This window comes from Opisthorchis viverrini, assembly GCF_000715545.1.
Source record: "Opisthorchis viverrini unplaced genomic scaffold opera_v5_17, whole genome shotgun sequence".
Classification (NCBI taxonomy): Eukaryota; Metazoa; Platyhelminthes; class Trematoda; order Opisthorchiida; family Opisthorchiidae; genus Opisthorchis; species Opisthorchis viverrini.
The window spans coordinates 705,256-721,084 of NW_008751673.1; the positions used below are offsets into that span (position 1 = coordinate 705,256).

Consider the following 15,829-nt stretch of genomic DNA (forward strand, 5'->3'; position numbering starts at 1 on the left):
CTGATTGCCTTGCCCTGTTACACTCATTCGCGAACCAGTTTGGTCCTAACGGGACTGTCAGACCTCTCAGCAACCTACGAGGAGGCTTTGTCAAGAGCTCCTTAACATGTTACAAAAGACTTGGTGATGAGCCCGTCACATTTACAAGACAATGAAAATTTCTAATCGATATAACCTATCGCAATCGCTGCAACCAAAAACACCGAATTGCTTAAAAGTCTCAACCTTCCGGGGAGTTAACCGGATAGTTATCAAAACAAATAGTTTCAGGAGGCTGCTGTCGGACAAACTGGAACACTATGTGTTAAGCGGAACTTCACACGGATCCCTCTTTACCGCTCGCACTTAGGTGTTGTCACGGCCGAGAAGTCCATCCCACGCAAGATTGACCAAGGATTCGGGACGCTTACCGGTCCGGCATCAAGGCGAGCACCGATTGGTCGAAAGTCGACCCAACAGCCAATCATGACCCAGTATTGGCCGAGTGCCGGTTTCCAATGGCGCATCCAGAAAGCGTCAGAATTTCCAGAAAGTTATTTCCGCCTACGCTTTATATATATATATATATGATGCGCTGTACGAGTGTTCCTGACATCGTTTTGGGCGTTAATATACGTTGTGGGCCCTTGTTGTCCTGAAGAGAACGCTGGCTTGGAGGGGCCAACCAAAAACCGAGTTGAAAAAAACACCGTTGCTACACTCTCCTACTCCAATCGACCAACAATGATGCGCGGTGTACCAAAAGGATTCATATCTTTGTGTGCCCTTGTTGTCCTGAAGAGAACGCTGGCTTGGAGGTTCAGGCCAAAAACCGAGTTGAAAAAAACACCGTTGCTACACTCTCCTACTCCAATCGACCAACAATGATGCGCGGTGTACCAAAAACAAGGATTCATATGCAAGCACAGTAACTGAGCTACCTGCCCGTCCAGTTGCGGGCGCAAACCTTGTAGATTCGGGAATTACGGGATGATGTTCGTGTTCCATTAAGGCTCGTTGTGTTCTTCTGGGGTTTTTGTTGAAGTAGGCTAACTGAACCTCTATTAGTGTTAAGCTCATTGCTCATGACGATGAATCTGCCAATGACATGCTAATTCATCTTTTTTGTACACCTTTTCGGTGACATCTGTTTGCCTGGCCAGTTGACCAAATCAACTGGCAGCGGGTGCGTCTGTTGCATGTAGCAAAAGCTTTCTCCTCTTGGGCCCTCCTAATCCACCTATGTTCACTGTTTCCTTCAAGCGTCTTTCTCCATTATCCATACGGTGAGCGTTGGCTCCAAATTAACCACATAATTGTGCTTCATTTGAGCCTAGACGTTCAACCTAGGCTGTCGTATCACCCACGGGGATGATTATGTTTGTACTTGTTGCTGACGGAACCGTCGCGAAGATGTTGGAAAAGCTCATAGTCCTCATAACCAGAACGGCAGTCTGTCGTAGCGCATGATGATGTCGCAAATAAATGCCGGCTGCTGTATCGAGCTGCGTTGTTTACAATTTAAACAGAAAATGCACAGCGCAAAGACGACTGTTTACTGGGGCCCAGTCCAGTAAAGAGTTTACAGCCTTGGGGCAGAGTGTAACTCCTATGCCTTAGATACCATCAACTACAGCGTCGGGATCACCAAATACATATAAGCTAAACTTGAGCGGCCTGAGGTGCACGACAGAAGTGGGGTTTTTGTATAATTGTTTCAGAGGCATATGCATCGACGTAGAGGTTTCAGTAAGAGATATCTCATTCCCAGTTTCATAGGGTGTACAGATATCGAAGGCAGAAAACCAGACCAGGAGTTCGGATTTCGGCAGGGAATCGTTTTGTCTCATTGTCTAGGCGATAGTGTAGGCATTGAACCATGGTCAGGGGAGCTGACAGCTGTGCATTATCCGGTAGGTGGGGAGGGGATATGAATGGGGGCCGGTAGGCGGAGAGATGCGTCAGTGTTAACATTCACGTTGCAACATCTGATGAGCGGTGTTCCAAAATGTATAGCTCGTTGGATAGAACTAAGTAAAGTAGCGGTGTTTGTTGCCCTGGACATCTTGTTGATGCCCCCAATATGCTCTGTCCATGCTTCTTGTGGAACGACCTAAGGCAATAGCACCGTAATATTTGCCTCGAACTGGATCCGGCAGGCTCAAACTAATGTGTCTTTGAGAAACTGAAGCCACCCAAGCATTTGTGGGAAACGGCAAGTCGAAGGCGGCTGGTCGAATTATCGTTTAAAATACGAGGTATTTTCTCGTGAGCTCAAAGGGGTGCGCTAAACCGCGCTGAGTATGTAATCTGATTTTAGTGAGAACTGGAGCCAGAAGAAATTGTATAACATAGGTTTTAGCCATTAGTGAATAGCAGTGTGGTGGATAGTGTCGTATAAAAGTGTAAGAGATGGTGCTAATCTCCAGCTACATGCCGAACTTCTTATCAACGTCTTATCGAAGAATTTTTCAAGTGTCTCAGTCTAGGTTGATGGAGGTATAACTGCGTCATAAGAAGGAAACTGAGGAGCATCACAAAGTTTAAAATTTGAGCAGCGCACGATAACAGTGACTGCACCACTCGAAGACATGCTACGGTTCTCAAGATGACGGCGAAATTGGTCGAAGGGGGACGCGGATGGGTAACTTGAAGTCCCGGGATGTTTGCTGATACCTGGACTTCAGAGCCACAAGCCTGGTCAGCTGATTAATCAGCCAATCAGAACGTTCAGCAAACCGTGCATGTGCACGCTGTGTTCAGCCAGTTGCTCCACTGTAGGTTTTCAAGCTTCGTACCCGATAAGAAAGTAATAGATAACTGAATTTATTCCTCAAATTGTCACCAACCCCGGAAACTTGGGCAGAAGCCTTGGTCCTGTGTATCAGTCCGTAGGCCCATGAATACCGCACTCCGAAGTACTGTAAAAGAGACAGGGAAATAGGAATCGTCAGTAAAATTTGACGCTTAACTTTTATGTACACCGACCAAAATTATGCCTCAACCCATGCGGATACCTGTAATTGGATGTGCTTGTGTGAAGCATGCACGATACTATCTTTCGCGTTCAGAAATGTGGTGTTTTGTGTCATCTTTTGGCTTCCATATCGTATTTCGTTGATTGCGTAATTGTTTTTTGTTTGAATACAAAAAAACTAAAACACGCGCATCTGTAGATTTAGACGCAATACAATCGTGGTCAGGGGCTTCGACTTTCTCTTCTTAATTCTTTCGCACTTACAGCGGCCATTCGTCACTTTCACTTGCTAAATCTGGTATCAAAACATTACAGACTATCTTTGGAATTTATTATACGTGAGAACTGTTCAGAAGAAGACCAGTGGACTACCACGATTGGATTAGTGTTCACTTAATGAACTTGACCAATGACGAAATATTTCAAAGTGAACAATTCCTAATGAGTCTGTTCCACTTGACCTTATTATTGTCTGCTCGATCTAGCATTATCACTTTTATTTCTCTACCACACACTACTAGTAAAGAAGTCTTTTTCGTAGTCAGACCACTACAGAAGTGTCCGAAGTGTCAAGGCCGGTACACTGGAGTAATCTGTTAAAAGTAAATCAACTCGGATTTACTCTACCGTGCATATATTTGCGGGCTCTCAGTCGGTTCTGCAGCAGCTGAGGGTCGCTGAATCACAAACAAAATTTAAACCGGTCAGAGATGATCAAGTGGCCACCGCTGCCTGTTCTGTCCGAGTGGGTGCGCACTCTGGCTGGCGCCATGGCCCTTCGAATGACCCACGCATTGGAGGTGAAACACTTTCAAACAGTCGAAAAATGTTCTGGCGACGTGGATTGTGGCAGTAACAACACACCACCTCCAATGAACTGACGAGCTTATCTCCTGAGTTGAGAGGCACCCCTGAACGTGAGGTTTCTTAACTTGTCAGCGTAATAATAGTAAACTTAGTTTATAACACAATTCCTCACTCGCCTGTTCATGTAATATCCAAACGGGAGTGCAATTAACTGGCCGTGACAAAGAACGGGAAACCAGGCCACAATCGTCAAACCATAAACCTCCGTTATTGTAGCCCTCAGTTAGTCAGCTTGAGCGAACAACGGACCGTGCGCGGATAAAGTCAGCTGTTGCGATATCCTTGTAAATTGTTCCGGAGCAAGAGCATGACACTTCCTGTCCAGATGAACTGGTGCTATCTGTGCTCTCTTTTGTCTAATGATGGCTACTAAACAGCCTCCAATCATGATCAATCTGCCGAAAGTCTTCCATTTGGCGTGCGGAGTTAATGACGACCCCGTTATCTACGCCAGTGGGGAGTTCAGATTCTTTTGAGATCGATCCCTTTAGTTGTTACCTTTCTGTCGTTTCGTCGTATAGTTTCCAGGTGAGGTTAACTAACCTTGATAGATAAAGGTGTTTGAGATAATTTCCAGTTACCGATTTAGAAGCCATCGCGATGTCTATATGGAGCGCAAGGAACTTCTTCGTTGTGGCGAAATTCCAAATTATCACTTCATTTTCCCCTACATCTGTACAATCTCAGCCGGCTTCCTTCATTGGGTTTGTTAAAAGATACGGAGCAGCTCTATGGAGCTTCATTCCATGTGCACATCAGGTCTTCGAGCCTGTTCACGACATCTCATACCGGCAAACAATGTGTGCCCGCAGCCGACCTGCACATGGCAGGTTTCATAGCTTTACCACATAGACAGGTACGGGTGGCCAGCTATACCGGTCAAGCAAAGCGCTCCCGAAACATCTTGGCCTGTATCCACACTTAGCATATATTACCAGCCAGCCAACACATTTGTTTCAGAATCCCGGCCGTGGGAGGTCGTCCGTGATCATCGACCACAGAAGCCAAGGTGACAACGGCGTCCTCGGAACGGTCACGCGGATTAGCACGTTAGCAGCTTTCCTACTACCAAAAATAGCGATAATTATATTCCCAACCAGTGACAGGACTGCGTCAAGCACGAGTATAATGGTACGGTCAGGATAAAGACAGGACTGACGTTAGTTGTGGGTGTCCAATAATGCAAGTAAGAGGAGCGTTCACATAAATAATGGTCATTATCCGACACGGATGAAAGGACGCTTAAACGGACATGATCTAATTTCAGTGGAGACTGGAAACGAAGGAATAGACCTAATAGTATCGCTTCAGAGGGGTTTGGTAAACAACCGGTGGATTTATTGCTGGGCAACGTTTCGCGTTTGACACAAAAGCTTCGTCAGGCCAAGTGAGTAAGTAAGTAGGTTGATTGGGTTTTCAGGCAGTCAGGGAACCAGTCCGTGAGATTCCTTATGACTAGTGACGTGAACAGTGCTGGCTGTTCAGTCTGATGTCCCTGTTTGTTGATTAGTGGGGATGACTAAGCTTTACGATAGATTGGTTAGAGAAGGGGAGTTCGTCTCTATGATGAACCCAGATTTTTTCGTCCCTGCTTCTTCAGACACCATAATGAAAAATTCCTCTTGGGGTCGTTCACAGATTTCGTTCACCTGCGTTCGTCCAAGGACGCTGGGACAATTAGTTTGGGAATGGGGGTTGGTTGGTTAATTGGATCTAACGCTACTTGGATTTTTGTACTTTTAGACCCAGGCGATGTCGCTGATAACTGCACACCGCCTCGTGTCATCTCGGCTGATCTAAGACCGCTCTCCACACGTTTGCAAGTCCTACCCCCTCTATTCTATTCACACTGGGATGCTTGGCGATTTCCACCGCCTCGGCCACCAGTCGCTGTGGTGTGAATCTTAAACCCCGTCTCAGGATGTCCACATTTTCTAAATCTATCTTATGCCCAGTGTCTAGAGCATGCCCTGCCATTGCTGAATCTTTGACTAACGCTTGGTATTCCTCTGCGTTTCTCGGTGGTTTGTTAATGGAACGCTTATGCTCACCGATTCTGGTGTGCAATTCCCTGGCTGTCTGACCTATATAAACCTTCGTACAGTCGTTACATTTTATTTTGTATACACAGTTCCTAGTCCTATCAACCGGAAGGCGATCCTTCAAATGCACCAACACCGAGCGTAAAGTTTTCCCCTTCTGGAAAGCTACTCTAATGTTAGCCGTATTCACTACCCTTCTAATGACTTCAGATGTCCTTGTTTTGTATGGAATGACCGCTGTTCCGATCCACTCGTTGTTGGGCCTTGGTGTTGGAACCAATACACGTGTTAGTTGCCGCTTAGATAAACCTACTGGGTATCCGCTATCTTGAAGTCGCTTTTTTACCTCAAATTGTGCTGCTTTTCGGTCGACCTCCTCTGTACATAGTGCTCTCACTCTCCTAAACATCGCTGAGGCTATGCTAGCATATACTGCTTTTGGATGTGCAGAGGAGTAGTTTAAGACCGCACCACTATCTGTTGATTTCCGGTATACAGTGGTTTTTAATTTCCCACCACTCTTGTGTGTCATGCAGTCAAGAAAAGCTAGTGTACCCGATGTGGACTCTAGCTCCATGCTAAACTTAACGTGAGGGTCCAATGTGTTCAGATGTTGTTCAACTTATCCCGCTTTGTTACAACGAACGTGTCATCTACGTAACGCCAGAACACCCTTGGTGGAAACTCGGATCCGTTTAAAGCTTTCTGTTCGAAGTCTTCCATGTACATGTTGGCCAAAATCGGGGATATTGGTGATCCCATCGCCAAACCTTGTTCTTGAGAGTATATAATTGAGTCAAAAACAAAATGACTGAGGTTTAGGCATACTTTTATGCCTTCAACTATCTCGTCTACGGAGAGTTGCGTTCATTCTTGCAGCGTTGTGTTTGCCATTAAAAGTCTTCTCGCTACTTCCACAGCGTCCGCTTTAGGGACGTTGGTACACATCGAATTGACGTCGGATTGGTTCCCTGACTGCCTTAAAACCCAATCAACCTACTTACTTACTCACTTGGCCTGACGAAGCTTTTGTGTCAAACGCGAAACGTTGCCCAGCAATAAATCTACCAATTGTTTACCAAATCCCTCTGAAACGATGACTTCCCAATCGGCCCCAAATATTTTACGATTGATTGAAGACCTACTAGTATTTTTAGCTTTAGGAACATATGGTAAACCAAAGCAACATCAAACGGTTACAATTCAAATATAACGGGTAAACGGGGGGGGGGGGTACGCAAAACCAAAAGGTGCTGCTCCGCACGCGATAAAAATATGCAAATTGCCGAAAAATAAGAAACCAGAACGACGGACTCAGAGAGTCAGGATTATTTCACTGACACGGCGGACCACTCGGAACAAAACCTGAAAACCATTTCCGGGACTGCGCGGCCCTGGATGGCTGAGTTACTTGCCAGGGTCTAAGGAAGCATAGTTGGAAATGAGGTGATGGAATTCACAAGGGGGATAGATGGTAGCCGGTATATCAGAACACGTGTAAAGTAAAACTCGATAGACTAACTGGTTTCGCCTCCGGAGAGGATTCAAATGTGAAATTTCTTTGGAAGGATGAGATAGTACTAACCCATAGGAAGAAAAGCTGTACGGAAAATAATTGAATTTGTTGGGAGGACAAACTCAAAACGCACTGATATGGTTAAATCGGAGGGAAGGTTTCAGTGGATTAAAATGAATCCATCCCAGAAACGGTTGGGGTCAGGTAAACGGTTGGTTCCTATTCGTGGCTAGAATTCAGAATAGGCGAGAGGAGACAATACGGAGTGTGAATGGAATAGTTGTGGGTGTGTTACTGAACTGATTTGTAGTGCAGTGCGATCACTGCATTGACACTTCGGTTCTAAACAGGAGCAAAGTGAATGACCTAATCAATCGAAAAACGTCCTTGTAAAAAGTCCTGCAGCAGGTAAAAAAACATAACCCGGGAGAGATGCCGCATTCGTTAAGTATTTTGGGGAAAATTTTCGAGTTTTGAGGGAGAAAACGAGGTGGCCACGACGCAGAAAATAAAGGTCTGCCAACGTCCTCCTTAATCATGAACTAGAATGGTTTACTGTGTTGGTTAACTGGGTCGTTGATTAATTTCCTAGAGTAAAAAACAAAAGAAATTTCAAAATTATCGCACTAAGTATGTACTGAGAGAGTTGACTTCGAACCACTTTAGGAAGGCGAGTTGTAAGTCAAGCCCGCACCCTCATTTCTTATGAACCTGAGCCTGCAGCAGAATCATTCCAGGATTGGGCCTGGACCAATCAGCATCACGACTTTTGCCGGAACGCAACTCCTGGCGTATAGCCATTCGCTGGCTGCCGTGTCATTGTCATAGCTCCTCGTTTCCGAGATGCCGAAGTAATTCCGCTTTTTAACTGGATACATCCCCGACTTAGGTATTATTGTGATTACTGCGATACGTATCTGACGCACGATTCGCCTTCTGTTAGAAAAACGCACTGTGGCGGTAGGAATCACAAGGACAACGTACGGGATTATTATCAAAAATGGCTGGAGGAACAGGTTCAAAAGCTCGTTGATCATACATGTAAGTCCTCGATGCTTGTTAGTTATTTTTCACAGCTGAGGCATACAAGCAGGGAAAGATGCCGCCTCCCTTATTTGGTTCGCCGCTCGGAATGCCCCCTCCTGGACTGGCTTATCCTCCTAGATTTCCTCCGGTAGCCGTTCCTCCGGGATATCGTGGACCCACACCGATGGTTCCTCCTCAAGGTATGATGATGCCACCCCGAGTGGGTATGCCTGGCATGCCTGGAATGCCGGGCATGGCTGGTTGGCCCCCAGCACCGACAGGCGCGGCGATGCCCCCGTATACTGCGCCCCCGCAGTAATGTAAACTACGGCAACAATTTTACCTTTTTAATCTTATCCTTCTTCTTGTGCGGCTAATGTGGATCGAATTGCTATCAGAACCAGTGTTCAGCTATTTGTAAAGGAGGAGAGTGCAAAGTGGTGAGGTAGATCGTTTCCTGATGGTGCCATTAATGTCAGTCACCGGGTTTACTCGTCTGGCCATATCTTTCATGGTACTGTGTGCTGGTCAGTGACTCCGCAGCTAATAATGTGCGTCCAAAAGACTTCTAAAAGCCCAGGAGTACAGAATGTTTTGTACAAGGGAACAACACGGATAATGATTTCGTAATTGTGGGTACTAAGAAACGTCAAGCTTGTTGGTGAATCCTACCGGTTACATATAGGCTATATTTAAGATCACAACCGGTAACCCACGAATTAGGCCGACCATCTAGGGAGGCTGCCATATTTACTAGTCAATACTAGTCATGTTCGCGCGGAACAGTTTTCCGGCAAATCACATTGCGATGGAGTCTGTGGAGAGATCTGAACACCTACTGAACGCTCACTTGTCGGAAATTTTCTATTGGCGAGAATACTTGATTCTTGGGCGGGCGTACTCCGAGCAATCACCACACTCGCAATTCACGCGATCATGAGCGGTTTGACTATGGGCAGAATTGGCAGACCAACAATCTTCCGCTGTAGATCTGCGTGAATCCTAAGGACTAGATGGCGAATTAGCTCATTCATATGTCGAAGTGCTTCCATCTTCTTTCACTTATTATTTCCCATTCTTGACGCATCCCTGCTAGTATCATCGGCAGGAGTGGTCGAGCTTCACGTCATCGTGAAGCAGCTACCAAACTTCCCTGAGTGGTAGGTTGGATTCCCTCACATGATTTATGCTGTCTGTTTGGGGCAAGAGTTCAAAATACGGACGCTGTAATTGAGCCGGCTTCTCTATCATTGCCCCCTTCTCGGCTGGTCACTTCTGGTTAGCCGGTGGCCACGACGGCTAGATATACCACATCGATATTGTCTCAACCCGTCAATACGAGGCTTCTGTAGATGCCCGCTACCGGTCTCCTCTGCATGGTTCACCTTATGATGTCTTTCCGTTTTACCTGCGTATAACCTAACGGACTACCACTGAATTTGCCGAGAAGCTTCTACTACATGTAAGGTTCTTTTAAGCAGCGGACCAGGAGCTCAGGTCATTTTAATCTCCGGTGTTGTCGACGCGAATATCGGTAGGCTTATCGGTAATGCTCCTCGCAATGGTAAAACAGCGGGGAGTTTCGGACAATTCCACACCATTATTGAAATCAGTTCTGACGGACGATTGTCTAGAACACTCGAATACTCTTGTCAGGTTTGTTATTGGGTCTCAGGGGTCACTTGCCATGATTCAATAGTGTTACGTTTTGGTTGCATTACGCCTTTGCTGGTGAAGTACCTAGGGTATATTTAGGTCCTGCATTGCCAATATCGCTAGTGACGTTAAATGGATTTAGCGGCCTTGTGACTGGAAATAATTGGTTGGACGGTAGGTACTTCGATCATGGGGGCATTACACTATGATGTCTCGGACTTGTGCAATGAATGCCGTTTTATCTTCCAGTGAGAACAGCGCTTTCTCTGTTTCCTTTTGAATGGCTAAACCTACAAAGTTGACGGCCTGTAGGAAATGAGAGTGAACACATGGCGATGAACTGATGCAAATGGCATTCGGAAGTGTAGACACTACGCAATGCTTGCGGTAGGTTGCAGATAACATTGAAGTTGTCTGCAATGATGTGTACTTTGTTTGACTGCTCCCCATGTCTGTTGATATACCACACTAGGTGATGTATGCTGTCGGTTAGCAGTCATGTGTACGCACTAGAATGGATTCAACTTATTCTCCAATTAGTTTTCTCAGTCGAGATTGTTTTGCAGCTTCTGATGATCCATAGAACTGCTTTTACTCGTAATCTAGCAGAAAACCCAACCGATACGTCTTAAGTTAGACGTAACTATGGGTATCGGAAAGCCCTAAAGTCTTATTCCTTGGTCCACCGGGAAAAAATGAACTGAGCTCCGGTTGGAAATCCTAGCCGACCCCACTGTTGAACTGAATTGGTAGGTCTTGGATGCTCTCATTAGACCACTGATGTCTTAAACATTACCCTCCCAAGGCCTCAAGCTCCCATGTTTCTTAGGTCGATTGTCATGATAAGACTGGTTCTGTTCAGCTCAGCGACCCATTAGTCCATATTGAAGATGCCACATCAATAATCGAAAGTCCCCGACTAGTTTGGTTCAACGATAGATATCTGTAAAGGATTAGCTGAGCCCTCCAGATTAGAGTTGGAACAAATCTCTATTTATTCCCTAAAATGAACCACCATGGTGGTCGGGTTTCCGAACAACAACTAAGTGATAAACATTCCCTCTCATGTGCAAGTCTGGACGTCCCGATTATTATTACTATTATCATAATGGGGTGGTTCCTCGCTCCGCGTCCAAGTATCACATACTCAAATAAGTGCACTTTCCTTCCATCTCGACCATCGCACAGCGACAATCCGAGTCACATCTGTTGCAGGGTGGATCACTGCCGATGTACGACTGCTGACGTCCCATATTGTTCTTGACCATTTTCTCGAAACGCTTTCACTGTTCCATTTACAGATCACGGTTGCGAAATCTCGCTTGTAAATGCCTCACCCGGGCACTCAGAAATGAACAGGTTCATGCCATGCTCACATTTACCACTTCGTAACCATCGTTCTCGCACTTTTATGGCGATTTTTTGTCGGAATTTTTAGGGACCTGTCTGACTTGCTGTTCTTATGTGCACACGAGATAGTCTATCGTCCGATGTTTGTTTCATTTCTGATTGAAGTGCGTTAACGGAGCTTGCGGCATCATTCTTCCGAAACTGATGCCTACGAATTCGATCTGCTGAAGCGAGTAGAACCTGGTTTTCTTTTGCCAAATCCATGGTAGAAGCTTTGCTAACCGGTTATCCACTATCAGCCTTCTCTGTGCTCTTCGTCTGTCCCTTCCGTAAAAACTCACGGCTCTCGAAGCGCTAAACCTTTGCTTGTATTGTTCTACTTTTGCACGAACCAATATGAGCTACGATCCAGTGAGGTATTTTTAACCGAGTTCTAACCACTCACAACAAGGCCCCAGACCTAGTCTTATCGGCTGGTGATTTCAGCACAAGGCGCTACTTGATGGTATTTTCAAAAGCGTAGCAGGGTATTTTGACGAGACCTCCAAAAATGTATATGGTTTGTCAGCTGGCTTTCAGATTCGCTGCTCGGTGTGGGAGTAGTAGTTGCCGTTACGATAGCTGCCTGTTTACTAGCCAGCAATCTTGTAGTTGAGTGGATAATAAATGTATGACAGTGGACAGTTTAGGACCCAGGGACGACCAGTCCATGACTTACGACGAAGTATGGTTGCCCGGACCAATCAACTCAGCCGCCTTGCACTAGATGGGGACCGCAGAACGAAGCAAACCAGTGGTTGGTGGCCCCAAAAATGTCAGTCGGTCATTGACAATACTTCCTCAACGCTATCACCTTCACTGTGTAGCTCCATCAATTCCTGTTATATCGGACAAACAGAGCCACTTGTTGTCAATGGAGTGATTGGGCCATCGAACCCAACGCGTGACTGTTACCATCTCTTTCCTTTATTTTCGGTGAACCAAACTGTAACAGCCGGAGCCATTGTGCTTCGGTACGTAGTTTATAGACTTAAAAGCCGAGCTGAGATGGTGTGTTCTTTCCAGACATCTGTCATCAGTTTCGTTCCCGGTGTCCCACTGTGCAACTAAATTCAGATTAGGCTCGTTTTGTTCCAAGAAAAATCATCTGGGCTCGTCTCAACGATGGGTTTCCTTCGGCTAGTGTCAGCCAGCAATCCACTGTCGTGTTGTGACTGCTTTAAACGCGGGTTGACGGTTGAGGAGCTTGGATTGGTATCTTCCAATGCGTGCTCAGCTTATAATTCTGTTTATTCCAGCTCAGGCGGTCCGTACCACGTGCTTAAGATGAATCATTACGCAGTCAATTCCTGATCGTTTGGGTGAATTGCACTACAGCACTCCTGTTTTTTGAGCCACAGGAGAGTTGACCTCGCTACCACGCCCACAATTGCAAGTGGAGGGCGATGCCAATAGTTCTCATGTGATCCTGTGACCATGCATACATGTTCAAGTGCGCGCGTGTATGCATAGGATTGTCAGACAACTGAGATGAATGTCATGGTTCTGAAGAGGTGTAGTTTCCACAGCAAAATTGTTCGCATAACGTTAACAAACAACTCTTGATGAAAGCGGACTATCAGTTATGCTTCAAATCCCTGGAAGTACGTTTCTAAATTCTATCCATGTATTTATTTCGAAATTCCTTACACCTTACGCCTGAAAGCTCTGAAGTCTCAGAAAGATCACCGATCAATGTAGGCATCGTTATATATAGGCTGTAACAGTTTTGAACCGGTAAGTGTCGGATTTGTGTTCTACGGAACTCAAAATCGAAATCTTAACTGTTATCAGCCTGGCTGACGAGAACTGGTCAGTTAATAACGCGATAATTGGGATTTATTAAGGACAGTTTGTGAATTAGCCGTCGCATTGGAAAGTGTATTCTCGTAGGATGGGTGTACCTTTCCATGTAAAAGTTTTCTGGTATTTTCACAAAATCGCTCTAAGATGCCAAGATGAACTGGAAGGATGGAAATGCAAGGATTACTTATAGTGAAGTTGGTATGCCTCAGCGGGTGTCCAGGCAGTAACCTGAAGCACGAATCGTTGTGCATCCCTTTGAAGTCAACTCTAGATCTCCATCGGGACGTCCAACTTACTGTCGGACCACCCTAGTAAGGACTTAGTAGTAAGAATATCAGGATGTATTAAGACGCCATGGCCAAACCCTGTGATACATCATTCGATGTGTCACAACTTGCCATTACGTCTAGGTATAATGATTCATAAGGAGCGCTAGCGCTCTGCCTAGCTTTTAGGTGTGATGAACATCATGCTCCTCGCATTTACACCCAACTCTTTCAACTGCTAGTCGAGATGAATGAGACCCCAAACGATGGTCATTATGAATCGAGATGCAAATATTCTCGACAGTAAATCGTTCTAGGCTCGCCATACATGTTTTCGAACTGTGTTACAATTCTGCCAAGAATCACATCTTTTTTTCCAGTTAAAATGATTTTGAGTGATAGGTTTGAAACCTCTTTAATCATTGATTAGTATGAAGCTAGTTTTGCCACATCTGTTTGCTGAAGCATGCCTGTAATCTTGGGAGGCCGGCGCAGCGCACTTTCCAATTTGGGGTATCACAGGGATTTGATGAACGATACTGGTACCTTCATCGGAGACCATACATCGGTGTTGTCACGTGCCAAACAGTTGATGTAGCTGACTGGGCCTAGAATTATCAGTTTCCTTCTTGAACAGTCTCTTCGAAAAGCTCTCTTACTGATTAACTATAGGAATCTAGGCTTCACATTCCAGGTTACCTTAATGTATATAATGTCTTGTTTAGAAAGTTCTCATCTCACGCCACAATGTTCAGTCTTCATTGAACAAGTTGATGAACCCGCTGTTCATGTCGACTAAATGTCCGATCCGACTAGGATTCTTGCTCGTGGAACTCTAATCACTGAGGGACCGGATGTCCCTCACGGCGGGCGTTTGGACGGTTGCGTTTGTGAGCACCATCGCTACTCTGTATGCAATGTGATCTGTCATATAGGTATGCTGGAGCTGCTGATTCGATGAGTTTGGGTGATGATAAATGCGTGCATATAGCGATTAATGCAGATACGGGTGTGATCTGGGTGTTTGTGTGTGCCGAAACTGATGAGGGTCAGGCGCACTTAATTTTGAGTTGTTGCAAACCGTTATTTAAAACCCAATTCGGATTTTCTTGACAGAATGCGTTACTCATAGGGTCACTGGAAACTTTTTGAATTCAAGAGCACAGGTGGTTCATCACCTTCAAGATATAGGTTGATGAACATTTCCGAAGTTTACCGTGAGATCTTCAAACGCAGCATCGAAGCAAACCGATTTTTCTTTGCATGTTCTGAATGACTCTATGAACAGAGAAGCCGTAAATTTTCAAACAATGGGATTCCTACCGAGGCTGTCTCCCCAAGGACCCTACAACGGAATTTCTTACGCCATAACAAATTGTAGGATGACTCCGTCGGAACACGGACATAAAGAGACTGACGATTGTTTAGCAGTGCAGACTTAATGGAGTCCAGTCTACTATGATCGATCAACCAGTCTCATGCATCAAACACGGATGTGCTGCTGCGCTGGGGTTCGAACTCACGCACTGGTCACATTGCTAATTTGCAAAGCAGAATCAGTTTTCACGAAATAGCGGTGTTCTAACGGCATTCACAGTTTCTGGAACAAGACAGTATCTCAGACCTTTTGCTCACCTTATCATCGTTTCCAATAGAAGTGCATGTTCGAACTGTGCAAACAGTTTCCTAATTAGGCCTGAAAATGACGGTTTCGTTGTGGCCAAGGTCAGTAACAATCTCAGGCTCGTGTTAAAATAGTTACAAGCACCAAAACGCTGTTGCGTTGCTATGTCTTTTCCACTCCAGCCGACATAGCGGCTTGGCTTCACAGTGCACGCTCTACGACCCAACAGGAAGGACAACCTAACGTGCCATAATGACCAAAAAGTTGGACTGGTTCGGACGATATGTGAGTAGCAGGTACTGAAGATTATAGCATAAAATGTGATCAGTCAGCCTCAAATCTACGGGACAGATGTTAAGGTAGAAGCAACGAAAAACATACGGGTTGCTGCTGTTTGGTAGCAGACAAAAAAGTGTCTTTATGGTGTTAAAAATGCCCTGAATCTAATATCGCCTTATTTTGCGATCCTATGCTGCAAACAAGGAACTGAACTGGACCATACAATCGATCAGCTCTTAGGGTAGTAGCGAAGTAAATCTTTATTCGGATGCTGAAGGGATTTTACCATACGAAGGACGAAACGCCAAGTTTTCCACATTTTTATTTCCGTTCTTGATCCCAATTTCGTGAATTGCTACGTTCACACCCACAGTTTAGGTTTCTTCTGTCAGTATCACTTTC

The 15,829-nt window shown here is 45.3% G+C and overlaps 2 protein-coding genes across 2 annotated transcripts in view; one reads left to right on the forward strand and one right to left on the reverse strand.

Annotated features, from left to right (window-relative positions):
* T265_12816 (hypothetical protein) overlaps positions 1-5,799 on the reverse strand; it is a gene marked incomplete at both ends in the record, with an annotated part of 29,622 nt that extends 23,823 nt beyond the window's left edge. Inside the window, one exon of the mRNA XM_009165677.1 lies at positions 5,654-5,799. Coding sequence (XP_009163941.1) covers positions 5,654-5,797 — 144 coding nt within the window. The remainder of the gene's footprint in view (positions 1-5,653) is intronic.
* A 2,425-nt stretch (positions 5,800-8,224) lies between these two features.
* Positions 8,225-8,726, forward strand: T265_01556 (hypothetical protein; the record flags this gene model as incomplete). Its single annotated transcript, XM_009165615.1, has 3 exons — positions 8,225-8,232; positions 8,271-8,422; positions 8,458-8,726. The coding sequence occupies 3 exons, from the start codon at positions 8,225-8,227 to the stop codon at positions 8,724-8,726; spliced, it is 429 nt and encodes a 142-aa protein (XP_009163879.1).
* Positions 8,727-15,829: the final 7,103 nt, after the last annotated feature.